Raw genomic sequence first — 25,827 nt, 5'->3', positions numbered from 1 at the left:
ACCCGCGCTCTCCCCGACTCAGCCCCCGCCGATATCCGGAACCAGCTGCCGCCAGCCCCGCCGCTGCCGCTGGCCCCTGGGGAGGTGCAGAGCCACACGCTATAAAGTTATTTTTCCCTTTGCGCTGGGAGAGCAGTTGGTGCGGCTCCTCAGCGAGGCCTGTCAGGATGCCTTTCCAGCAAGGCTCAGCCCGGACGCGGCAGCGCATCGTCCTTCTGGTGGGGATGGTGGTCCTGCTGGCAGCCCTGGTCCTTGCTGTTGTGCTGGCCTCTCTCTTGACTCATGGAAAGCAAGAGGTCAGCCCCAAAATGATGAAGTGGAAGGACAGAGGGACCACTGAGAATCTGCGAGAAGTCATCCTGGGAAGATGCTACAGCTACGTCATGGCGCGGTACCCTGAGCTGGGGTGAGTAGTGGTCTCGGTAGTGCATCAGGGGTGTGAAGTGGACAGAAAAGAGCGGGATCTCACCTCCCCCAACCGCGTCCGCTAGCTTTGTGGCAGAGAGAAATCAGGGGAGTAAGACCTCTGTTCTGTAGCAAAATGTACAAACTCAGACTGCAACTGCTGGTGCCTAGCTGGTGGTTTTTTAAAGGAAACTGCCTGCAGAATCAGTGTAAATAATACTAATCCTAGGTCAAAACTCAATCATAAATACATTTTGCAAGTTCCTTAAAGCCAGCTAAAATAAAAGCTGACAGGTTTCAGTATGTGGAGGGGAAGGCAATTCACTGTAAAGCTGATCTGCCAAAAATCCTGTAACGTGTGACACTACATTCACAGAACCAGAACTGCACAGGAGGGGGTGAAAGGAAAACGTTCAGTGCAGATTTATAGGATGGACAAAGATGTTAGAAAAGCATTGAGAAATATCCAGGGGTTATCCAACCCAGATGTTTTTAGTGTGTGGGTAAGGCTGCGATGGGCACAGGCAGCTTGCATGGAGGGGTACGGATGGCTCACAGTGCCAGCACAGGCAGTCCAGACAAAATCATCACCCAGTGCTGGTCTCTGCTCAGCCCATGGCAGCAGGTAGTGCTGCAACACCCCAAGCAGCCTGCCACTCATCCCTGGGACCAGGTCTGCCATAGCATATTAGCTCTGAGGACTGATTTTCTGATCCCTGGCCTCACAGGGAAAAGCAGAAGATGATGTAAGGAGTGCCCCGGGTCCCCCTGCAGCTATTCGGACACCCAGCTCCTCAGGACAGGATCCAGGGCAGGCAGGGTCTCTCAGCAGGGACCCATCCATCACTTCTGTGGCACCAGCCACCTGATTTTGTGTCCTCAGTAAGCCTCTGGCAGACATTTCTACCACCCTGGCTGAGCGCCCTGGGGCTGCCCCGTGCCTTGGCCAGGTGACAGATCGGCCAGGTGACAGAACGCTGCTGGTCTTCGTCTTCAAAAAGATGATTGTCACCTCTCATTTTCATGGCATGGAGCTGGTGAGAACAAAGCTGTACACAGTTTGCTTACATTTGGATTTCTCTTGGCCTCGGGTGTCTGGTGCTGTATGAAAAAGCTGATTTGCAGCATTTGAAGGGAAATGGGCACATCGAAAATCATGGCCTGAGTGTGCAGACATGAGTGTGAGTTCATGCTGTACATTAAACACCTAAGTGGGTTCAGAAGGGAAGGAGGTTTTTCTTACAAATGAGATTAAAAAGCTCCTGATGCTGTTGCAAAATAATGTATATAATAATAATAATGTTTCTAAAAGTACACATTAATTTTATATTTAAATCTGAAATTATTTTGAAGCCTAATAGCCTTTATTACTTACTCTCATTTTGTTCAAATTAGGATGCTGAAGATGTAAAAACCACTTTTGTGTGAATATGTGTCCAGCCAATTTCACATATGTTTTCATTCACAGCACAATCTGACCTGGGAATAATTTTTTTAAGCAATTTTTTTTGAGGACACTTTTAAAAAAATCACAAACCCACGATCATAAGCTTTCTAAAAAGATTGTTTTTACAAGGCATAACATTTTGTGCTGTTCTTGATCTAACAGCATTTAATAGCTTCATGGCTGTGAGTTCACATTCAGATAAAACGACTTCTGTTTTGTTTTATTAAAGAAAGAAAGTTATCCAGGACAGAGAGCACTGCAAAAGGAAAAATATGCTTGTTTACATACACCTGAAATGTTCAGGAGATCCATGAAGAGACAAGTAAAACAGAGGTGCTGACTTTTCTGGAATCTAACCTGGGGTTCCTCATTTCTGATCTTGCTGAGCTCGGTGCAGTTTGTCATGTAACCAACCACTTCTGTCGCTGGCACTTTCTGATAATAAAGCAGGTGCCTTTAGGAGACGTTAGAGAGCCCCGTATCTTTCATCCTGTGCTCTTTCATCATTAATGTAGGTCTTGGATCTTGTGTCGCATGAGATCTTTCATGCACTTAATCAAATAAAAGGAGTAGGAACAGGGAACTGCAAAGACTCGGGCAGGCTTGTGAGCTGGGAAGCTGTGTCTTATACTCAGTTAGGACTTTTGTTGCTGCATGTCTATGTCCTCATGGAGATCTCCTCTTATTTTTACCTTTTTATATCAGAGACACAAAGTTCCATCTTTGACAATATTTTCTTTTTTTTTTTTTTAAACAGCAATCTATTCACTGCAGTGGTTAGTGAGTGTGACTATTTACTACATTTTGGAGTGCCATATTTCAGTTTGGAATAGTTGTCTGGTTTTGGAAAAAAGGGGGATATAGACTTTATAATGTTTCTAGATATCACAGATTGATTTAACAGGGGCCACAAGTCTCTAGCCCCCATTTAGCTCTGCTTTTGCAACTGCATGCTATAAATCATGTGAGAAGGCCACGGACGTGCTAATGTACACCTTCACCAGCACGACTGCTTTCACCGTAGAGGACGCCTCCTTGCACTCTCCCTTGGCTTAATGGAGTCCCTGTACACAGTCAGCACGCTCTGGTCACACTGTTGTCTTTTCCGATACGAGCTGTGGGCTGAACCCAAGCCCAGTGAGGGCACTGGAGAGACTGCTGCTGTCTGCAGTGGAGTTTTGTAAGCACCTCAAGCCATCCAGTTGATTTGCTTATTCTCCAGAAATGTTCAGGCACTATATTGAATTTGCTCACTAAAGAGCAATTCTCAGGGACTGTGTATAGCATCTGCTGGTAATAATTTTGTTTTAACTCCCTGTGTGCAATACAATCCATGGTTTTATTTCTGCTGCTGGCTGGATGACTCTTTATCATTTGTACACATACAGTTTCCTCAGTTAGTCTTCCTGCATAGAACTATAGTTGTGCCAAAATTCAGGAGATACAGGCAAGGAATAACAAATGCTTCAAATAATGTATTTTCAATATTAGTCCTATTTTTAGGAAAAAAAAAATTGTGGATGATATAGCATCAAGCTTTAGGGGTTTCATTCCCTGCATATGTCCCTAGACACACATATTAAATGCTATTTCTTTTTGGCTTCCCTGGAGTATATTGGCTGCTGCCAGAAGACAGAGCTAAAGCAATAGTTTGTCCCAGCTCTGTAATCTGACTTCTTTTTCAACGTTAACAAAAGCTGCGAGTTCTGCTTTCACTAGTCTTTCAAAAATCCTGTACTCATCAACCATGGCCCTTGGGATGTATTGTAGTTTTGCCGGAATAGAGGCCAAAGGCAGTTTGGTCTGAAGGAAGGATTTGACCTCAGCCTGCTTGTCTCCTTTTTCCCAGATACAGACTCCTCTCATGGATAATGAAACACTCGCAATTCTCATACTCCAGGTCTCAAGCTGTGCATTTTTAAGTTTACAAGAATTTAACCCTGGTGCGATCAGAAGAGGGAAGCATGGCCGGGTGTGCAGACCTGCACGCTCACCAGCACCAGGCTTGTGCAGGCCCAGGTCGCTGCCTGACCATTGAGAAGAGCAATGCTGGTCAAGACCAGTTGTGGTGACCTGACAACTTACCCATGGCTTGGAGGATGTTGTTTATGACGGTTTGGCACCTTGATGGCTGCTGCTGGAGAACAGGTGGTAACAGATGAAGTATGAAACCTGTTGATACAAAGTTAGCTGGTTTAGTTTTCCTCTTCACTATATTTTAATTGACAGGCTGAGGCCAGATACAGTCAGCACTTTGTGACCTGGGGAAGGAGAGGGGAAGAAATATTTAAAAGGAGGTTGGAGTCACTGGTCCTTGAAACACAATGCTGCTTTTTCAGTCTAGAAATAAACTCATCTTACCCTTGCAGCTAAAGAGATTTGCATATAATGACTACTCCCCCCTCAGATCTGCAGTCACCTTTCAGTCTCTGATTCACCCAAGCTAAGCTAAGTTGGAAAGACCTACTATTTTAAAATGGCTGAAGTCAAGCCAGCTTAGTTTTTGTCTAACCTCTGCCAGTGAGAGAGCACGAAGGACTCAGACAGGGAGCAACTTCAGTAACGTGTGTGACTCCCCAGGCCCAGCAATCCTACCGTGCCTGACTGAGCTGTGCAGAAATCCATCATGAAGAGGCAAAGCATAGAACTTCAATGCCTTTTTCATGCAATGTTGTGGGGACACAACATAGATTTCCTTCATAAATACAACTGGACCAACTAGTGTTGTTTTTATAGTTAGTGGCAAATTACTGCTATAACAAATTTTAACAGACTATAGGTCCATTAAATTTAGTAAAAATTGGTGCACATTCAGGAGAGCTTTATCTCCTGATTGCGTGGTCACGAATGCATTTTGTCTCTCCATTCCTTTGCAGCCTGTGGAGATGGAGATACATTTTGTCAAAAAGAACATATGGAGCCGTGATTTTGTATGAGATTCTATTGCACTTGCAGCATAATTTCTTCTAAAAATAAATCTGGGATTTGTTGTATGCTTGCTTTTGTATTTTGCTTTCATGCTTTGCTAGACATTTGTAGTTTAATTTCCTTGTATTTATTCACTGATTGTTAACACTTTCATATCAAGCATAGCACTAAACAACAGCCATTATTTGATCCAGTGTCACAAAAAAAACTTAGCTTTATTTTATAGAACCGTGACATTGTGCTCAAACTTACCTGGCATCTGGCTTTTCATGAAGAAAGTATGCCTTACATAAGAGAAAACTGTACTGAAGGACAGTCTTGTGAAGAGTATGATGTTACTACCTAATTGTAATGCCATAGCACCCCTATTAGAGTGCACTGCAGACTTCTAAAGCTACTCAATTTAATATAAATCAAATTGCAAAGGATTTAGCTTTTTAATGTGTTCTAAATAAAATTGAATTGTTACAGCATCTCTTTTGGCTCCAGAGCAAACAAATGCACTTTATTTGTACTGTCTGTCTGCAGAAAAAGACATGTGGTCCTGGTGGGCAAGCTGAACACGATCCACCAGCGTGTCCTTGTGGCAAAGACCAGTGATGTCTTCGGCTGCACAAGGCATGTTGGCAGCAGACCAAGGGAGGTGATCCTTGCCCTCCTCTCAGCACTGGTGAGAGGCATCTGGAGTACTGGGTCCAGTTCTGGGCTCCCGAGCACAAAGGAGTCATGGAGATGCTTGGAGCATGTCTAGTGAAGAGCCACAAAGATGATTAAGGGGTTGAAGTGTCTGGTCTGACATACAGGGAGAGGCTGAGAGAGCTGGGACTGTCCAGCTTGGAGAGGAGAAGGTTCAGGGGGATCTTATCAGTCCGTGTAAATGGGAATGGTTCAAAGCTGCACCAGGGGGGATTCAGACTGGACATTAGGAAGCATTTCTTTACTGAGAGAGTGGTCAAACAGCAGAACAGGCTTCCTTGAGTTGATGCCCCAAGCCTGTCAGTGTTTAAGAGGCATTTGGACAATGCCTTTAACAACATCCTTTAACTTTTGGTCAGCCCTGAATTGGTCAGGCAGTTGGACTAGATGATCAGTTGGCCCCTTCCACCTGAAATATTCTGTTCTCTTCTATTCTATTTTATTCTATAAATACCTGATGGGGGGACTAAACAAAAGGAAGCCAGGCTTTTCTTAGTGGTATCCAGTTGTAGGGCAAGAGACAATGAGCATAAATTAAAATACAGGAAATTCCATATAAATATAAGAAAAAAGCGCTTTTTTTTTTTTTCCTTAAGGGCAATCAGAGTATAACACATTGCCTGGAGAGTTTGTGGAGGCTCCATTCTTGGAGATATTCAAAACCCAACTGGACATGGCCCTGGCCAACCTGCTGTAGGAGACCCAGCTCTGAGCTGGACTAGATGGTCTCCAGAAGCGTCCTCCTGTTCCTCCATTTCTTTGAAAATGCTTTTATGCTTGCAAGAGATCCACTGTGTAACTAGGACAAACAGTGATGTGGAAACTTTTCGACTTATCTGTAATGGCAATGGTGTTGATATCTGTTTCTGCTTTTGGTTTATCTCTTGATGGGCACTGTATCATTATAATAATATGCTGCTTATTAAAATTCCCAAGTCAGAAGATTTGTTGCAGTGCTTCAGTGTACACACTCAGTATTCCCCTCCCTGCTTCATATGCCAACGTGTTGACTTTAGAATACCTATTTATGTTGACTTTATAACCTTTTCTGTGTAAGCCTTTGATACAGGAAACATGCATAGTTCTGTTTTTCGTGTCAGTTCATATGGCAGTGGGTAACTATCATTTATTTGTTCTTGAGATAATTAATTGCCAACATATTTCTTTCTGCTTTTCTGGAGTATGAAGATCAATGATAGACCATGAACGGCCATCCAGTTCTGTGCAAAGCTCATACTCAGTTCTGCGCAGAAAATTTACCCTCCCAGGCTGTAACCCCAATGACAACAGTAACCCAAAGTCTGGGAGTGTCCTGTGAATTTAAGGAGGAAATGTCTTTTCTGCATGGTCAACATCAATATACTTCTGATGTGCAGAAATGCTGTTGAGATCTGAATTTATCTTTTACTTTGGCAGCCATATGTTTACTCATTTGCCTGTTGTCTATATTGACTTATAGTCATATATAAATTATTATTAGATGACTACATATTTGTCATGTACTCAAACTCCTTATATTTATTTAACAGGGGTAAGAGATTTAATGGTTCTTAAAGCAAGAGTCTGAAGGATTTCAAATAATTTTTCACATTTGGGTTAGCCTACGCATACAGCATGGCTCATGATTACACCACCATCGTATATTAAAATCTCTTTGCAGTGAAACTTTCCTTTATTTTTCATCTCAGATACCAGAGAAAATATCATTTTGCCTGTACTGGCTTTCTACACATTAATCAGACTTATTTGTTGATTAAATACTGTTCAACTGTGTTGCAATTTTATACAGCTATTTAGTCAACCACAGTATGTTAGCTGCCTGTTCTTTGCTTTCTCTCTCATTTATTGATTTTATAGAACTAGCTACATGGAACCATGGCTAGTGGCTGTCCAAATTCTAGCAACATCCTAGGATTGAAATTATTGTATGTTTGGCTGAGCCAGTCTAAGAGCTTGTTTTGACTGATGAAAGGGGGAATCCTGTTCCTTCCCACCTCTCCCTGCCTCAGGTCTCCTGTAACATCTGTAGAGATGTTAGTGAAAACAGCCGTGCTCAGAGGCGATATTGTTCAGCTGTCATTGCTAAGGTATGGTGAAAACTCGAGAACTGTTTAACACCTCAGAGCACCATGGGGAAATACCACTTTGGTATGTATAGGGATAGGAGGAAGAGATCATTTTTCCTTGTAGGGTCAAACGGAAATCTCCCTCTAGTGTCCAAGAGTAAAAACAGATGCTAAAGATGTAGTCTATCTTCCCAGAAGATGACACCAAAATAAGGTGATAGCAAGGAGCTCACCCACAGTCATATTAAATCTCTGGTCTAGTCCCTTGTTGTGTCCTGCTGACACCTGCCACCCTTGAAGCAGGGACTTCTCCTGACTTACTGCATTTATGCCACATCCCAGCAATTTTAGTTCTATAAAAAACTCAAATGTACTGCAAATTCATGTTATGGGGGAAAAAAATTACATCTGCAGCTGCATTAAGCCATTGAGTGTTTCCCTGCTATAACATACTTTTATTTAGATCATTCTTACAGAAGTGTTTTTCCAAGTTTAATACTAAAAATAAAACAATGCTAAAAATACACTTTCTATTCAAGGGGTAAGATGCCAGCTTATATTTTTTCCCCTCTATATCTATTGATGACATGGCCCTCACTTGGAAGCTGTAGGGCAACTATGACCTTCAGTCAAAATGCAGTCCAGGTGAGACCTCTGCCCTTCTAGAGGCCATGTGCCACTTGTAGAGCATCACCGAAAACACCATCTGCTTGAGCTGCTTGTTTTTTTTCACCCAGGAAAGCTGAAATTCAGCCAGCAAAAAAAAAATCTTATGTGGATGAACTCTTCACTGGTTTGTTGCTGTCACCTCTTCGTTCAATCCTTCCTGGAATGGTGATAATGCTTAGTGTTGCCCTGGAGCACCAATTCCCAACTCACATAAAATATTCTAGGAAATACCAAGCAAAGCTGCAAGTACACCTGCCAAAGATGAAGGATCAGCATGATGAGTAGCTATCATTTGTTCCAAGTCATTCCTCGTACAAGAACATACAAAGCCCTGAGGTGCACCCCGTGGAAATCTCACTTTGTACTTCTTTTTTCCAGACCTCCAGACTCCTCACCTCTGCCACTGGGGAATTTAATTGCTCTGTCTATAGGCAACGTTTCCAGAAGTCATCTTCTCTGTGGCAGGATTTTGGATCTCTGTCTCTATCCTCAGAACTATTTAATTAACAGAGAGCAATACTTACAAGATCAAGCTGCCAAAAAAATGAAGTATGTCATTCTCATATTGAAAAAAATCAGTTACCATAAATGCTACCGTGGCAGACACTTCGCAATAATTAAACTAAGTGGGTAGTGAGAGGCTAGTGCTCTTTGAAGATGTTGAGATTGATAGCTCTTCCATGATTTTTTCCTTCATCCTTTCCCTTGGTAGTTTTTTTCCTCTCTATTACTATAATCCTAAAAGCAACAGACAGCAGTCTCCTCAAATCCTCAGCGACGAGAGCACATTGGCTGACCTCTCTGAATTCACATTTGTCTGATTTTTAGCACAGCAATACCTGATGGGAGATTTTAGGTGCTAGAATAATAGGAATGAAGCGGATCCATTGTATGCACGTACCCATTTTCTGACTCAGTGGTCTGGAGACAGGTTGGGCCATCACCAGGCATGAAGAACCAGATGCCTTTGGGATTGACCTCAGCTGCTGCTCCTCAGAAGTCCCTTTTCCCACGTGATGGCAGTGTTCTCCTGTTCATCTCCTGCTCCTGCTGCTCAGGATGACTGCAGTCAAGTCCAACATAGAGCTGCCTGGGCTGCACTGGGCTTGGCAGCGGCTCCAAAAAAGCCACTCCAAAGCAGCAGTGAGATGCAGCAAGGCTGGAAGAAGGGAAGCGGCAGCAGAAAGAAAACCAGAAATATTTAAGGTGAAAGGTTAGCAAACGTATGCTGGTTTACAGAGGGCTTCCCCTCAGCATAGGCATAAAGGTTATTGTTCATTGCATAACTTTTTTACAACATAAAGACATGGCTACTCATAAACTCACATGAAAAAAACAAATTTAATATGGATGTATAAATTGTACCACTGCCTACACCCATCACAGTTTACCTAAAAGAGCAGGTAAAGGCAAAGATGGGTCTGTTGATACACATTCTCCTTCTGAAATGTCTGGTCTCTTATGAGTGAAGACGGTGCCTTAGACTCCCAACAGAGTGTGAAATGGTCTGTGCCTTTAAGAATCTTTGTTATAACCACAGATTTCTCACTGGCTTTTTAAAGAGTTGAATTTCTAAGCAGCTAGGTGCATATCTGTGTTACCATTGTGGTTAATGGTGGTAGCAAATGAGAAGGAATTTTTTTTTTTTTTTACAAATTAGAGCTGCTGGTGAGCTTTGATCCCTACAAAGGCCAGTTACAGAAAGGGCTCTGGGGGCTCCTTCCAGCTCTAACTTCAGAGCCTCACCACAGAGGCCACAATTAAAATCTCATTTGGGCCTGAAGACATTGCCATGTTTTAGAAAGAAAACTTGGGACCTTGGAAAAGCCACTATTGACTTCAGACCATGTCTCACCAGGGGAGTGTCTCTGCCCGGTAGAGTGCTTTGGACAGTAAAGGCAGAGGTTGGCTGAGTTCTCCAGAACAAAGCCTGGAAATCCTTTTTGCTTGTAAATTTAAAATGAGTCCCATATTTGAAGCATCGCTCTCAAATTTCTGAATAAAAGACTAGAGTCAACACAGCCCAAGGAAATGCTGTCCTTCTTAAGATGTTTTTAGAATCCAACATCAGGCCAGTGCTGAAATGAAAACAAGATGTTGTTCATGGTGTAACTGAAATCACCAGGGATTAAACTCATCCTTGATATTATACCAACTAAACTGATTTCAGCTGGGGATGAATTTGCTTTTTCATGTCCAGTTAAAGAAAAAAATAAAATTACAACTATATTAAAAGTGATTTCCCAGGTAGCTCAATGCCATCCCATTCCTTTAAGTGAAAGGTTACTCTTTCAGGGTTAGCCAGACCAGTGTACTGAGATGCAAGAGAAAATGATGCAGAAGCTGCCCATTTTTATAATATGCACATTAAAGTTTGGCTGGTAGGATGACTGCTAATGGAAATATTTTTGGCCCCAGTTCCCATTTGATAGATTAATGTAATATTCATTAAAGAAAAAGTTAAATGGATGAGAATGCTCAAATTCATTTGAAAATACAACTTCTACCCAAATGTAAGTAAGGACAAATGCTTTGCAGTGTATATAGCATTCGGATTTAATAAGGAAATGTAGTTTTAATGATTATTTGTATCTTGGCCCTTATTTGATGCTGTACTGAGTGCAGGATGCAGTTTCTGTCTCCAAAAGGTCGTAAGCAAGTTCTGCAGTCCTCACTTTACAGAGGAAGGGTGGCAGGTCCGGTTCCTCCATTTACAGCAGGTTTCATGGTGTTCCTTCTAAGTCTGTTAGTTGTTATTTCACGTTTACCAGCATTTCCCAAACTCTATTCATTAAAAAATGTTTGAAAAAATTAAACATAAAATTAAAGTATATTTATTTTACGTGTCACTGAATTTAGCTTCAATACTTCAGGATCTATAGTAGAATAAAAGGCCTTAAATATTTCAGCATAAACAAAGTTAGCCTCAAAGGAAGAAATGCATTATGCAAACATAAATGCATAAAGATATAAAGATATGATATTTGCAGATACAATGCAGAATTAGTACGCAAACGAAAACATACACATGAAAACAAGCGAGAGAGAGAGCACACAAGCCCTGCAGCAATGTGGTACATAAGTATTCACCGTGGACTCCTGTCTCTGAGTTAGATAAATTTAATAAACTGGTAGACTGGTGAGCTCTCTCTCACCCTCCTTTTCTTCTGTAAATCAAGACAGAAAATGAAATCAGCCCATTCAGTGACTGAGACCTTCCCAATGAGAAGTTGGGAGCAGCCTTAAGAGGACAGTTTGTTTCTCAGGCGTTTTTTTTGCAAGGCAGATGTGCTTGTTTCAACCTGAACTGTTGGACTATTTAGCATACCAAGTGCCAGCAAACTTCTCATATTGTTTTCAGGAGTCCCAGAGCTATAGCAGGTCTCTGCCCTTGCCTCTGCTCAGTGTGAGTTAAATACTGTACACCAGACAAATATTTTCATGTTGTTCTGGAAAAAGGGACAGGTGAAACTTTATTTATAGTATCTGCCTCAATAGTGAGGCTGGAAGGAGTTGCATTTCTTCCTGGAGCTGGGATTAACAAATCTTAAAGTTTTCTCACTGCTTACTTTTTTCATATATCAACCAAAATCACAATTCTATGTGGCTGGTGATCTCTTGAGATGTGAGGCAAAACCTGTACTTTGTATCAGAGAAATAGCTTTCCAATGTCAAATCAATGAATTATTTTTATTCATTTCTAGAAATATACATGTTGGTAGGTGAGGATAGCAAAAATGAAATCTTGTGTAGCTTTTGTATGTATTTTTTTTACATTGAAGATCTGTGTTTTCATTTCGAAAATAATGCTGAAATTGTCTAGTTTCTATAAAAGCCCATCTTTGCATGGCTAAAAGACAATTACCAGCTGTAGAAGAGCTTCCCCCATTTGAAGGCTAAGCCCTGCCACTTCTGTGACATTAAACATATAGCTTTGCTCAGCCTGCCAGGTCTGTGGGTAAACACTGCTTTCTCAGACGTAAGTGACATCCCTGCACGTTGTCAAGTGCTGAGCTTGGTGTCTTGAAATCCTAACTTTGAATTTGTGACTCAGCAAAATTCTGGCAGGATCATGCATCACCAGGGTGGTCGTTGCTTTGTGCTTCTCATGGCCATGACTTGAATTCAGCAGCAGAAATGCTTTGTACAGTATCACTTAGCTTTCTGCTTTGGAAATAAAAAAACCCAGGTTTTTCTTATGGTTCATTGAAAAATATTTTGTCTTCTGAGACCAAGCTTAAAACCTTTGCAATATGAAAGGTAAGCAATCAGGTAACTAGCTGTCACCTGTTAGTACTGTTATATATATAACAGATTTCAGGAGCAGTTTAAAAAAAAAAGAGTCCTGCCAGGAGGACAAATAATTTGACAGATTAGAAACTGTGAGCCATATAAATGTCTTAGAGATGTACCGGTGCTTACAGCCAAGCCCTACAAATTCTCTTTATGATACTGTTGACTGTGCAAAGCAAAGGGGACAGCTTTCTATTCTGCAATGTCACTACTTAATCAGCAGGAGCCCTCTCTTTTGGGTGATTCAGTGTGGTCATGCTGTAATCCTGTGTGTCAGGGAGAGGTATTTACAACTTCCCATCTCCTAAACGAAATACCAAAGTTGGGAGAATGGTCTCTGTGGGTCACTTGCACAGTTTGCAGCCACAGACAAGCTCCTCCAGGAGAAAATGTAATACACCCAAGTTAATGTCTGCTAAGTAAAACGTGCATAACCCCTGACCCGACAGTGCGACAGCAAAGCAATGACTGTGCTCCCTCGAGCGTCTGCAGTTTGGCTTATTTCTACAGTGACTGTAACTGAAAGTGTATTTATGCTCCTGGATAAAAGAAAAAAGCCCAGTTAAAAATCACAATTGTTATTAGGCTTTACTTACCTGTAGGTAAACTTGTTCATATAAACAAGAAATGTGTTCTCTAACATAGCTCGTGATGCTCCCGTAAGGCCTGGCACTGTAGGAAACAAAATTCAGGATGTGGCCAGAACTGCTCCAGTTGGCCATGTGGCCAGAGGTTCTCTAGGCTGACCTGCCCTGCCCCTGCCCCCAGGCTCTGTCTGCATTTCAGACAGCACTGTACAGTGGTGGTACCCAAGCTAGCTTTAAATCAGCAAGGTCAGGGTGTGGGGCATCCGCAGCCCGGAGAGAGCTCTGCAGCGTAGTACACTCGGCTGCCCCAAGAATGACGGATGAGGACATGTCTGCTACAGACACTTCACAGAGGAGGACTGGAAGAAGCTAGAGCATGGAAACCTCCTGTCGTAACCACCTTGCTGATATGACCTCCCGATCACCAATGTCATATCTAATGTTAAGTTAGATTTGTTACTGCATAAATAAAGGCAGAAGGGAAGGAAGGCCAGGGACATCTTGCGGTGGGTTGCCTGGTCCTTCCCAGAATGGTGCTGGCCCAAGCCTATGTAGTGTGTCTGACAAAGGCATTCCCTCTGCTACGTAGTGCTGTCAGTTTGCAGCTCTGATGCTCAAATGAGCACTTGGTAGAAATCATCCCTTTAGGACTATTTTTAAGACTAATCAAATTCTGTATCCTACATCTTACCCAAATACCAACGGGTAACAAAGCCTGCAGCTGTGTGTCTGTCACATACTAGCTAATCAGTGCTCTGAATGCATTAGCTTCTTCACACAAAGTGAAGTCCATTCTTCAAACAGCTTTTAGTGGGAACACACTGCGAGATGATTGCAAACAGTGAAGAAAGAGTGGATGAGTCAAAGACAGTTAGAGTAGCTCCATTCAGACACAAAGACAGCAGGATAATACAGTCAGCGTTTTAAATTTGCATAAAAACAGGGAGGAGTAGGATGGAAAATCACTGCGCTGCTGTCACGAGAGGGGCTTTCCAAGTGAGCATGGAACTGCAGGAACGTCAAGAGGAAGGGAAGTGCACCCATGGGGGACAGCCTGGAAAACACGTACTAGACAGACAACAATTCTGAATTCTCTTAATGCAAAGTTTTCATTCATTACTTCAAGTACAAGAAAACAAATGTTCTGAGCCATCCCAAACCTTATTATATGCTGCAGCTTCAGAAAGGTAGCATGGCACTACATCAGGACAGAGATACAATTGCTTGCCAGCGGCGTGCAACAGATTTCCTCTTGGTAGCACGAAAGGAGCTCCACTTCTGTCAGCAGAGATCTGCTTTGTTTCATGGGATGACAAAGCAGCATCTTAAGAAACAAGTGTAGGCTGCAGTGATAGGGCTGTGTCATCGTGTGCACCAGTTTACCCCATGTAAATTTAGTGGGGTTCCTCTGACTCACACCAGTGAGAACAAAATGGCCACAACCTGGATGATCAGGAGACTGAAAAAAAACACTGGAGAACAAGCACCTGATTTGGATCTCGATTATAGCCGCGCAAATCATCTGTGACTTCAGCAAAGCCAATAGCTGCAGATTATTGAAAATGGTATCGGGTCCAAAACTGCCAGACCTCTGCTTTTGTATTAGATAAAATTATAGATATTATTTCTATAGGGTCAAATGCTCCACAGGGAGACACCTGGGCATATTTTTGCTCACTGGATCTGAGGAGGCACTATCCTTCAGCTGTATTTTTAAACAATACAAGCTATATTCTGCCACATTTGCTTCTCATGATTTTGTATGAATTAAGAAATTTGATATCAAGAAAGCAATAGATTTGTTCTTCTCATTATATGATATCAGCACTGCTCTTTTTAAGGGACAGAAACATAGAGGGCATACAGGTATTGCAATTATCAGTAATTTAAAATGCAGGAGAGAGAGGCATTTTAGAACTGCTCATTCCTCAGTTTATACTCAGTTTGCTGAAGATCCTCTGCATTTCATAATGGATACTGCATTTTGGTGCCTGAGGATAGTCAGAACTCTTAAAATTTGATCCATAGTGGTTGACCATAACAGAAGGAGCTCCTTTCACAGTCGTAAATACTCCTAAATACTAATTAACTATGTTTTAATCTTTTGGCAGAGATAAGGATTGCCTAAAAATATGGGAATCATTAAAACATGCATTCATTTACAAGAATCCTTGTAATATTACATCAGAAGATTATCAGCCTTTAATGGAGTTAGCGAGCCATCCTATACCCTGTAACAAGGTAACTGTACAATGCATGGTGGGCTCCGTGAGGAGGGTTGTTGTGGGACGACGTGTCTGTGCAGTGCTCTGGGTGATGGATCTTGTCCGTAACGACTGTGAGCATTTGTAGGTTGATGAGGATGATATTTGGCTCTTGTACTTACTGTAATAATGTTATCACCTTTGGATCCCAGTAACCCTGTTCATTCTCTGTTGCTGGAAATCATCCCTGTGTAAGGCTTGCCTCAAACCTCAGTACCGGAGTCATCCTGGTGAAGTGACGGAGATATTCCTGTTCCCTGAGCATACAGCTTTCTGTAAGGAGCACGCTATCATGCTGTTAGAGGGACACTGCTTCCAAAAAGCTGCTCTTCCATGTGTGGTTCAAAAGCACACAACAAATTAGTTATATATCCTACGAGAATTATTAAAAACTTTTATTTCAAAATGCTTTACAGGCTGAATATTTCCATTTTCCCTCAAAAAAAAACACATAAAAAGGTTTTCAAAAGGAGAGAAGTAAGAACTGACCCGCTAATGTGAACTTGCAGCATTTCAATAAAAACTAAAACTCCTTCGTTATCACAAAACCATTTTATTTTTCTGCAGGAAAATTTCCTGACCCGCTCTAGTAAAAGTATCACTTATTAGACATTGTACCTTATTTCACAGTCACTGTTCTGGAGCAAGACCAATGACCTCGCTCATCGTTATACAAAATCCAATCAAAATTTCCTTACCTTGGAGGACACCTTGTTGGGTTATATGGCTGATAGGGTTTCATGGTGTGGAGACCCCTCTCCCCCAGGTAAAAAGTCCTATTTTTTGCAAAACAAATATGCACTCTGGAATTCCAGATTATTCCTTTTTCTTGTATATCTAGACCTAAACACAATCCTTTTCACATATTCTTTTCTTGTAATTTAGTTTAAAGCCTAAACTGTATTTCTGTTCCATGTTATGGAAAACTGAAAATATATGAAAATAATACTTAGTTCTCAGGTTATTTTAAAAACCACAACTTTGGCTGTTGTTAACACACCAAGTTGCTGCTTGGACTAATGATCGTATCTAGCCCTCTTTATCCAGATTACTTGCTTCCTTCCTGTGACTTCTATGCGGCAAATTGCAAGACAAGAATGCCATTCAACAAGGTTGGCCTTGGGCCAGTATGCAGGTACTCTGAGGTTATTGCTGCCCACTGACTCCTGATTTGGTGCTTAAGTCTAACAAACTCTAAACTGGGCTAGAATTACTGAAAATGTTGAGCAAAGTTTAATTTTTTTTATGTAACCGGACAGTATTTGTCAAGACCCAACCTGTTTCTCACATTTAGAGCCACATATTTTCCCTTCTCAGTTTTCTGAGAATTATTTGCATACAGGACCTGCAGCTGCCTCCCTGAAACGTGTGTGAGCAAACAGGAAGACCTTTGAACACATGCAAATTCCTTTTCCTCCTAGAGCCTCATGTAGCCTTCTTGTTTTGGTAGCGGGCAAATCTTTTTGCCGACGTTAATCAGCCCTCAAAGCCATATAAACATTGCAACAATATGCATTCTAACCTTAGCTGTTCTATAAACTTATTTCTTCTCAGGAATCAACTATGAATCTTGTCCAAAACGAACTGAATGTGAGGGCAACCCTAGCTCTGTATTCTGGAAAATGGCATCCAAGATGGTAAGATCTAGAATAAATCTCCCCAAATCCAAGCATGTCGAAAGATGCTAAGTTCCTGACACTGCCAAAAATGTGAGTTTGCAGACTGGACTTAAAACGTGGAATAGTAAAAGTTCACATGAGCTTTGGCTTCAGGTACTAAAAATCATGGCATTGTAAATTTATATTTCCAAGGTCCCATCATTTGTGTATAATATTAATGTCACTGTAGTTTGGGGGTTCTTATTTGTGGACTGAGACCATGTGCCAGTGTCTAGAAAAACACTTAGCAGACACCTGGAGCTTTGCAAGTAATGCTTACAATAATGATAATCACCACCTTAATTAAATCACAGGACTGAAATTGCTGAAATAAAATAGACTTTAACATGTTAATGTTGAGAGCAGTGCCCAAAGTGGCACAGAAATTTTCCAAACAGTTGAGAATCCCCTTGCACCTTCCTGGCATAAACCTGAAAAGCATGTCCTCCCACAACGATATCTGACAAGGTTCCTACGACATACCCACTCATATGCATATGCCAGCTCCCATCACATGAATAAGACCTTGCTAGTCCAAGTTAAGCAGTCAGCCTGGCTTTGTTGATTCAGCACTTCACCGAAAAGCTGCTGAAAAAATCCCTGCTCTCCTGTATCAGTTTCATTTTACGTGTCTCTCAAGACTTCACCCTTGATATGGCTATTAGTAGATGACTGCCCAGGTGGAAAACAAGCATTCCTGTATGCTTCAGCTCTTATGTATGTAAGAAAAAGTCTACTCATCATAAAAAAAAATACATATATTTTATGGGTAAACTAGTGTACATAAGTTTTCCAAGCTCAAAACAGTTTCTGTGTTCTCATTAATGTTCCAGAGTCTGGGAGGGATAAATCACCATATAGAGTCAGGCTTGCTCAACTGTAGGCTTTCTAGTCCAAATAAATAAAAAAAAACCCTTAAAACTCATGCCTATTACAATAGAAAGTGACACATAATGAAGATTTCCTGCAACTTCACAGCTCTCAACATCTGAGTTTGAGCCACATTGTTTAAATGTGAGAGGTCCTGGAAGATTTGATAAGTTCAGCAACCTGTGTTCAGCTTTTAAAAAATCCTTTGTCTTACCAATGGATTATATATCTAGAGTGGGTACATTATGTTGTAACCTTAGTAGTCTTTACATATTTGGACATGAGTTTTAAAGAATAAAAAAGCAGTGATTGTATGATCCAATAATTTAAAAATCAAATCAAACAAAACTTGGCAATGAATTTTACTAAAGCCACTGGGGAGAAAAATCCCCAGCCACGAAAGAACACAGTGCATGAGTCACAAGGTAACGAATACACAATGGTTTGTGTGTCCTTAAACTAGTGGTACCTCTGTTCCGGCTCATCCTCACCGCCTGAATTAAAGCTGTCTGCGGATTATTCCAAGTTACTGCAGCCCCATCAGACAGCTGTAGCTGCTGGCGCTCAGGGAACCCTGTAAGAACTGAAAACAGCAGTGACAGCAAACTTGTTATACCAATCCCACACAACCTCAGACTGCTCATTCACAGCTGGCTGATGCAGCTTTTTCACAGTTTTGCCATAGCCTTTAGAGGGTTTTTTTTTTTCTTTTTTTTTTGCATTGACATCTTCTGCAACAATTTTGGCTAGATCCTCTCTAAGTCAGTTCTAATGACATCAAAGAAGTTACAGTAATTTCTTCTAGCCCTGAGTCTGACGTAGCACTGCGTGTACTGTCAGAATATAATGTCCATTTGTTTTGTTCAGTTCGCTGAAGCAGCGTGTGGTGTGGTTCAAGTGATGCTCAATGGATCAGTAGAAGCTGGAGCTTTCAGAAGCAGCAGGTATTTACTCAGCGTGCTACCATCCATCTTTCTGTAGGGACTACATGCTGGTGAACTTGTTTTTGCCAGTGAGTCCCAGTGCAGAATGGATTTTGTTAAACTTATATAGGGTCTAAACAACTGGCTGTTGTAGAGTTGATTCATTTAACTCCTTCTGTACAGTGACTGTAATTGCAGGTGGGGTATCCACTATGCTCTTACTGCACAAAGTAACTTCATTATTACAGTTTATTTATTCATTGCACATAAAAGACACATTCTAACTGTTCATAGAGCTGACTGGGTTTTACTCTTCCAGACTGTGCTTCTGGGTTACTTGGCTGGAAGTGCAGTCTTGAATAATATTGAAAGATGAAGAATATGCTGCTCAGGGGACCAGCCATGTTCGTTTCCCTTGCACCAAACCAAATCAATAGTCAATAAATCAAACAGGAGAAAAGGCCTTGAAGATGGAAAAACTTCAGCTTGTTTCAGTCTGCAGACAGTTTCAAAAGTTCTCCTCAAAGTGAAATAAGAATGGGGAGAAAATATTTTACCATAAGGCAATTAAATAGCTTATGAAAATCCATTGGCGAGATAATGTTATTTCACTGAGAATAACAGGAGCACTAATAAGCACGAGTATTTGGGGAACATACTCTGTGTCTTTCTCAGATAACTAAGAATGTTTTGTTTTTTCATGTCCCATTCTTACAGCATCTTTGGAAGTATTGAGATCTTTAATCTAAATCCAGAAAAAGTCTCTGCAGTACACATCTGGCTGATGCATGACATCGGTGGGCCTCAAAGGTGAGTCACGTCGGTGTGAAGTGACGAGCAGTGTGTACAAGGCAGACGGTGCAGCTCACTTCTGACAAGGGACTGTCTATCAGTGACACTGTCTTAAACCTGCTTACAAAACCTGCTCTACATTCGCTCTCCTAGCTGCTTACTTTACTGGAAAGAATAACATTTTTACTGTTGTTTTCTTTAGTATTTTTCATAGGTACTGCTGAACAGTTATAGCTAAGATGCAATGACTTTTTCCTTGCTTTCAAGAGGTCCCATGACCTTTAGATTCCTTCCAATGCCACTGATTTTTAGTAACAAATCTGTAGTTTAAATGCTTACCATGGAGTTACTAATATCAGAACAGTGACCTCAAATCACATCTGAGCCTTTCTGAGTGACCTTTTTAATCCTAATCAGATTCATTTGCAGCTCTGTCACATTTCAAGCACTGAGCATGAGGCTCTGTGCCTTTCACCCCTGTCTTCAGAGCCAGTTCTGTGGTTGACCTGTTTTCTCCTGTTCCTAAGAACCCCCCATGATAGAGGCAAGCTGTGGGTCAGGAAGCAGGCCATGATAGACTCATAGAATCATTAAGGTTGGAAAAGACCTCTATGATAATCAAGTCCAACCATCAACCCAACACCACCATGCCTACTAAAATACTGCAGTGCAACTCAGGAATGAGTGTGGACTCAGCAGAGATCCTTGCTCAGCCATTCTCACTGCCTGACACAGTGCCAGCTCCAAAGTTGTGATCCCTCCCCTAGCCCAGATGCCCAGAAGTGTCTGTGCCACACAGGCTGACATATCTGTCACAGCTCACAGGCATGCGTCTATCCTGTGGTTAGCATTCCAGACATACTCTTGTGGCCCATTGCATAGAGGCTTGATGAAAAAAAAAAGGACATTGAGTAATCTGTACAGTAGTTCCCCTAGATGTGGCACTTGATCCTTTCTCCCATGATTTCCCAGCATCAGAACAGCCATTGTGTTCCTCCTCAACAGCTTCAATGAAATGGTGCCCTGGCAGCCTTCTTGACACATCCTCCTCCTATGCCAAGTTCACAGTGGTTTCCTTTTTATTTTCTGCTTCCAAGGAGAAGTAGAGAAGGTAGCTCCAATAATATGTATTCCTTTTATCTTCTGATTTGTATTCCATGTTGAATCACTGATAACATCTGGCACGTCTAGTGAACAAAGAAGAGCTACCTCTGCCTGCCACTAATGCCTTGTGTTAGGAACTGGATTTGCCCCAGTGTTATATTACTGTCCTGATGTGTGTCCTATACTCTGGACCAGGAGATTATTTTTGTCCCAAGGTAACAAGTCTTTTGCAGTGTCTCTGTTTGCATCTATGACATTTGTCAATCCTCTCACTATAGCTTTAGGGCTCCTTGGGCTATTACAAGCAGATTAAGCATAGAGATAAAGATCTCAAAGGTATGACATTGCTGCATGCTTCGTGGAGCCATGAGCTGGATGGAAAAGAAATATACGTTAGGGGTCCTACCAGTGGAAAAGTGGCTGAAACAGCCTTTTGTCAAAACAGAGTAGCAGCAGCCACAGATTGAGCCAAACAGATAGGACGTGCTCACCGCCCGCTTCCTCCTATCTAAGTCCTACCTGGGACTTATCTGCTCGTTTTTGTGATTGGCCCTTTCTCATCACACAGAGGACTTGATTCCTTTGTCCTTCCACAGATTTGAATGAGCCTTATGTTTTGCTGCTGTGGGTGGAGGCCACCAGCAGCTCTACAGCACGTTGAACTGTGAATGGAACTTAGTTCTTTCCCAGAGACAGTTTCCTGCACAAAGTTCTTGTGGAAGATGCACAGCTGAACATCACATAGTTTCTACCAGCAAAGGCCCAATGGTAGTTAAAACTCCACAAAAACAATGGACTTTACAGCACATTATTTAAAAAGCTTTTAAAGAATCTTACCTGAAGTAAAGCAGAGTGACATAGTGTGGGATTTAGCTGAGTTTCTTGTACACAGAAGGAACACAAGTAACGAAAGGCTTTTCTCTCCAGTGAATCCTGCTCAGGTCATTCCATAAAGAGATTAAAAAGCATCTTAGAAGAGCGAAACTTTAAGATCACCTGTGAAGACAATTACAGGTAATTACCTGCTCTTATTGGTGACAACTTGCTAGTGTAAAACTAATACTGCATCTCCCTCATGACTTAATATATGCTTACAGCAAGGTAGGGCGGACTCCCCTCTTACTGCCATCACGTCCCTTCAATGTGGCTGTGTGCTTCTCAGGGGCTTCCACTCACACTGCAGACCTCGCGTTGGCAGGGTCTGGGGCTTGTGCTCTGCCCTGCACTTGTCATTGAGCATGCTCAGTTGCCTTCAGGGAAGGAGAAATCCAGCCTCCTTCAACAGATTTTCATCTGACTGGGTTTTACGTACAATAATCAGAACAAAATAAGCAGCTTTCCTCCCTGCTGCATGCAGATACCACAGTATGTCAAGGATGAACCTTACTTCCTTTGCTATAGTTTGAGCTTACTTTCTGTCCAGCTGCTTTGTCAGAGAGTGAGGCGTGAGACATGATAAGCATTATTAATTACTGTAATTCACCATTGTCAGGAGAGAAAAACAGGAATCTGGGAAACAGTAGCCCAAGTCTTGACTTGCCTGAAATCTCAGTCTGCCTCCTGAGGAGATACAAAAGCCTGAGACCCTTTATCCCTTTGTATAGGTTCAGAGACCTCCACACAGAGCAAAAGTGTTCTTTAGTGACATTGGACAAGCAGCAGAGGTTCAATGTTAGTCATATCTGATCTGTCAGGAATAGCCTTTCAAAGTGAAGAACTCATACTTGGATAAGCACATTTCCAAAGTAAACGACCATTTTATAAACTACGGAGTTTGTGACATTAGTTTTAAATAAGGAAAAGTTGGACTGCAGAGGAGACAAGGCTTTATCTGGTGATAGGACTTTAATCCTGAAGGCAGAGCAATATATTCCTGTCTAGGTTATGCTGAACCTGGTTAATGGGTAGTCTGCACCCCTTTTTTGCTAAAAAATTAACACGGATGTGGTGCATAAATCTGCCAAATTGTGATGCTTGTGTATTCGCTTTCTCTTTGGGTAAATGCAGCCTCTAACCACTACTCCCAGGACCTGTAAGTAGGTACAGCCTATTTCAGCCTGTGATGAAATAAGATAAGGAGCCAGGGAGGAAGGGGAAATATGTAGTAGCTTTGATCTCTCCTGGCTCAGAAGAAGGAGAAATCGTGAAGATTTCATGTAACGCATCATGAAGAGTTGTTGACACATTCATTGCTCTGGCTCACAGCTGTGGCTCACAGCTCTCTTCTTGAGATAGAACAACAAGTAGGGCTTTTTGTCAGGGCTCAACTAACACATACATAAACAATGGTGCAGAGCAACACAAACAATTAATTTTACTATTTTATATACAGAACAATAATAAAATAAGCAGTTTACATGTGCAGAAAAACTCTTCAGTATAGATGGTATAAGTTAGCTTCACTGCCCTGAAATCATTGCAGACAGAACTGTGTGGGTCTGTACCAGCTGAGCATCTGGATTTCCATGCCACATAGCAATTGATGCTGATAATTTATCCTGCTTTTGCCCATGTCAGCAGTGTCTTCGAGAAGTAACTCAAAAAATAGATTCATTGGATATATTTCTAACAAAAAATCCAATAATATCTGACATCGTTAGCAACAGCTTACACTGTAGCAGCAGGGATTACCACAGAGTAAGCACGATGGTGGACTTTCAGCATGACAGCAACACTGTAGTCCATGCAAGAGATCTTACTTCTTTTTCATAATTATTTCTGTTATTGCAGGGTAGCTGACATGTTGTGAGTTCACACCCTACTTTATTTTGTACTGACTTACTCTTGTCCCTAGCCTCTATAAACACCAAAGTTATCTAAAAAAAAATGATCCTAAGAGAAGACATCCACTTGATAAGCACAGATGTAACATGCACTTTGACTTTCACATCATTGCATTTAGTAACTGTGGAGTTATTCCGTTGTACTTGCAAAGTGGTTACTAAATATTTGTTTTTGTTTACCACAGGCCAGTTCAGCTCCTTCAGTGTGTGCATAACCCTGACCATACAGAGTGCAGACGTTGCACCAGCACCACAGCCGCTCCATGAAACGGAGTCCTCCGCGCTACTGAAGACTTCCATTATTCGTCTGTAAAGCTGGAAAAGACATGGCTACATAACTTAGAGTGATAAATAGTAGCGTGGTGTGTACAGAGTCCATAACCAGAAATCCTTGCTGTGATACTAACAGCCGAATAGCAGGAGGTTATACTTTAGGTGTGATTACTGTACACACATGCACACAAACACACTATTTCAGATGGGCCGGGACGGTTGAGGGTAGATGCTTTGCCCTGGTTTGCTGCCTCCTGTACAGCTCCCTTGTGCCCAGAGGCTCAGAGCAGGGATTCCCTGGGGCATGCACAGAGAAGAAAGACACTTTCTGGCAGAGGCAGAACTTCCCTGGATCAGCGCTCGGCTTCCTCCCCACTGGGAAGGCTGGATGAGGAATGACTGGAGCACACTATGCTCTCCCTGCATCCCAGTGCAACATCCCCCAGAAGGGAATGTTGCCTGGTGGCACATGGTATAAATCATGTTTCTCCCAGGGACTGTGGCACCTCTGAGCAGGTAAAGCAAGTGATGGAAGAGGCAGAGCGGTTGGTACCTTTTAATGGTTATCACAGTAAGTGGCTGGTGGGGAAATGGCTGAGCTGAGCCAAGAAAAGACCAGACACCGCTTAAAGGGTTGCCAGCATCTGTAAAACGAGTCAAGTGTGTAGCTGGGGAGAGAAAATAGCAAGACTGACTCTGACAACCCCATAAAAAGCCTACTGGAAACACCATTGCAGTTCAGATTACATTTTATTCTTAATATAGCAGTAAGGATAACCCTTCCAACTTTCATAAAAGGTCCCTCAGGCCACAGCATGGCCATCTACTGGAATAGAAACAAACATCAAAAGGTTGCCACAATAAGGAGCCTCTCTTGACCTCTATTTCTGAGGTGAGAGGTGATGCCTTGTGGTGTATAATTTACAGGCATGGACGTGCCATAGCACACTGAAACAACAGGTTTAATTGATATCCTTTGATTTCCATTTTGCTGCTCTAGTATGTATATTCAAGTGCAGTGTTTATAACAAAATAAAGATCTGAGGCCAGCTTTTGGCCTTGGCTGTAGTACCTTTGTGCAGTGCCATTGACACTAAGAGTATGGTTTTGCTACAGCCATACTCCTCGGTGCTGCAGTGCCAGCGTAACCAGCAATGGCCAATTCATTAGGCAGACCGAGGTTTCCTTGATCCCACAGGCAGAAGGTTATAACGCCGTATGTTTTAGTGACTGCCCAGAGCGCGAAGCATCCTTATGGAACTACACAAGCTGGTGTAGATTTCAAGCGTCTCTGGAGAAACCTTTGCTCTGTAATAGACAGACCTGCACTGAGCACAGCTCGACCACATCCAAGACCTCGCCCACAATGTTTACATTAAGTGAAATTTATTCTTATTTGCACTCTATTATGTAGATGCATCAACACAGACACATACCAATACTTTCAAATAGGTTATTTCTGAATATAGCTCAAGAGTTTATCTTCACGCACACTTTCGTACCTCTTCTGTTGTAATATAAAATGTTAACTGTAGAATTGAGATCTGTAATAAAATTGCTGATGGCAAACATTGTTAATTCAGTTCCACATTCTGCTTAACCTCAGAATGAACATGACAATAAGCCACTTCCTAAAAATAACTCAGAAATTCATTCAACGTATGAAACTCTACATATAACCACCCAGGAAGGCAGAGAAGGGTCACAGCACCCATCCTCCTTGGACTGTGCTCTCGCTACCTCACTCTCCATCTTGTACAGAAAAGTCATTGTCTTTGTAGGTGGCTGGAAGTGAAACAACCTGTGTCTTTATCTTGAACACAGACATCTGGATATATGTGTTGTTCTCAGCCGTATTAGTTAAGAAAGATGTCTGTTCTTATCAGTGGTTATGTAGTAAAATGTTAAGAAGGACAATCTGTATTTTTGAAAGCTGAGGTGTGCACTTAATAGAGGCAACTGTGCTGGAGTAAATGACAGCTTTGTAACACAGGTGATTGAAATGAACATTGTCCCAGCAAGACATCTTCCTTTTAAAGGTGTGTAAAACTGACACACCTTTATAGAGA

At 41.8% G+C, this 25,827-nt stretch overlaps 1 protein-coding gene across 1 annotated transcript; it reads left to right on the top strand.

Annotated features, from left to right (window-relative positions):
* Positions 1–68: 68 nt before the first annotated feature.
* Positions 69–25,336, top strand: LOC104473039 (ADP-ribosyl cyclase/cyclic ADP-ribose hydrolase 1). Its single transcript, XM_086746802.1, has 8 exons — positions 69–406; positions 15,203–15,332; positions 15,986–16,121; positions 16,910–16,992; positions 18,751–18,827; positions 19,524–19,616; positions 21,630–21,716; positions 23,671–25,336. Exons 1-8 carry the CDS (start codon positions 168–170, stop codon positions 23,750–23,752), a joined length of 927 nt encoding a protein of 308 aa, XP_086602928.1. The 5' UTR covers positions 69–167; the 3' UTR covers positions 23,753–25,336.
* The last annotated feature ends 491 nt before the right edge of the window (positions 25,337–25,827 follow it).

This window comes from Chlamydotis macqueenii, chromosome 4 (assembly GCF_036417535.1).
Source record: "Chlamydotis macqueenii isolate bChlMac1 chromosome 4, bChlMac1.mat, whole genome shotgun sequence".
In the NCBI taxonomy this organism is placed as follows: domain Eukaryota; kingdom Metazoa; phylum Chordata; class Aves; order Otidiformes; family Otididae; genus Chlamydotis; species Chlamydotis macqueenii.
The sequence above is the reverse complement of the archived record's forward strand: the minus strand, read 5'-3'. Positions and strand labels throughout refer to the sequence as shown.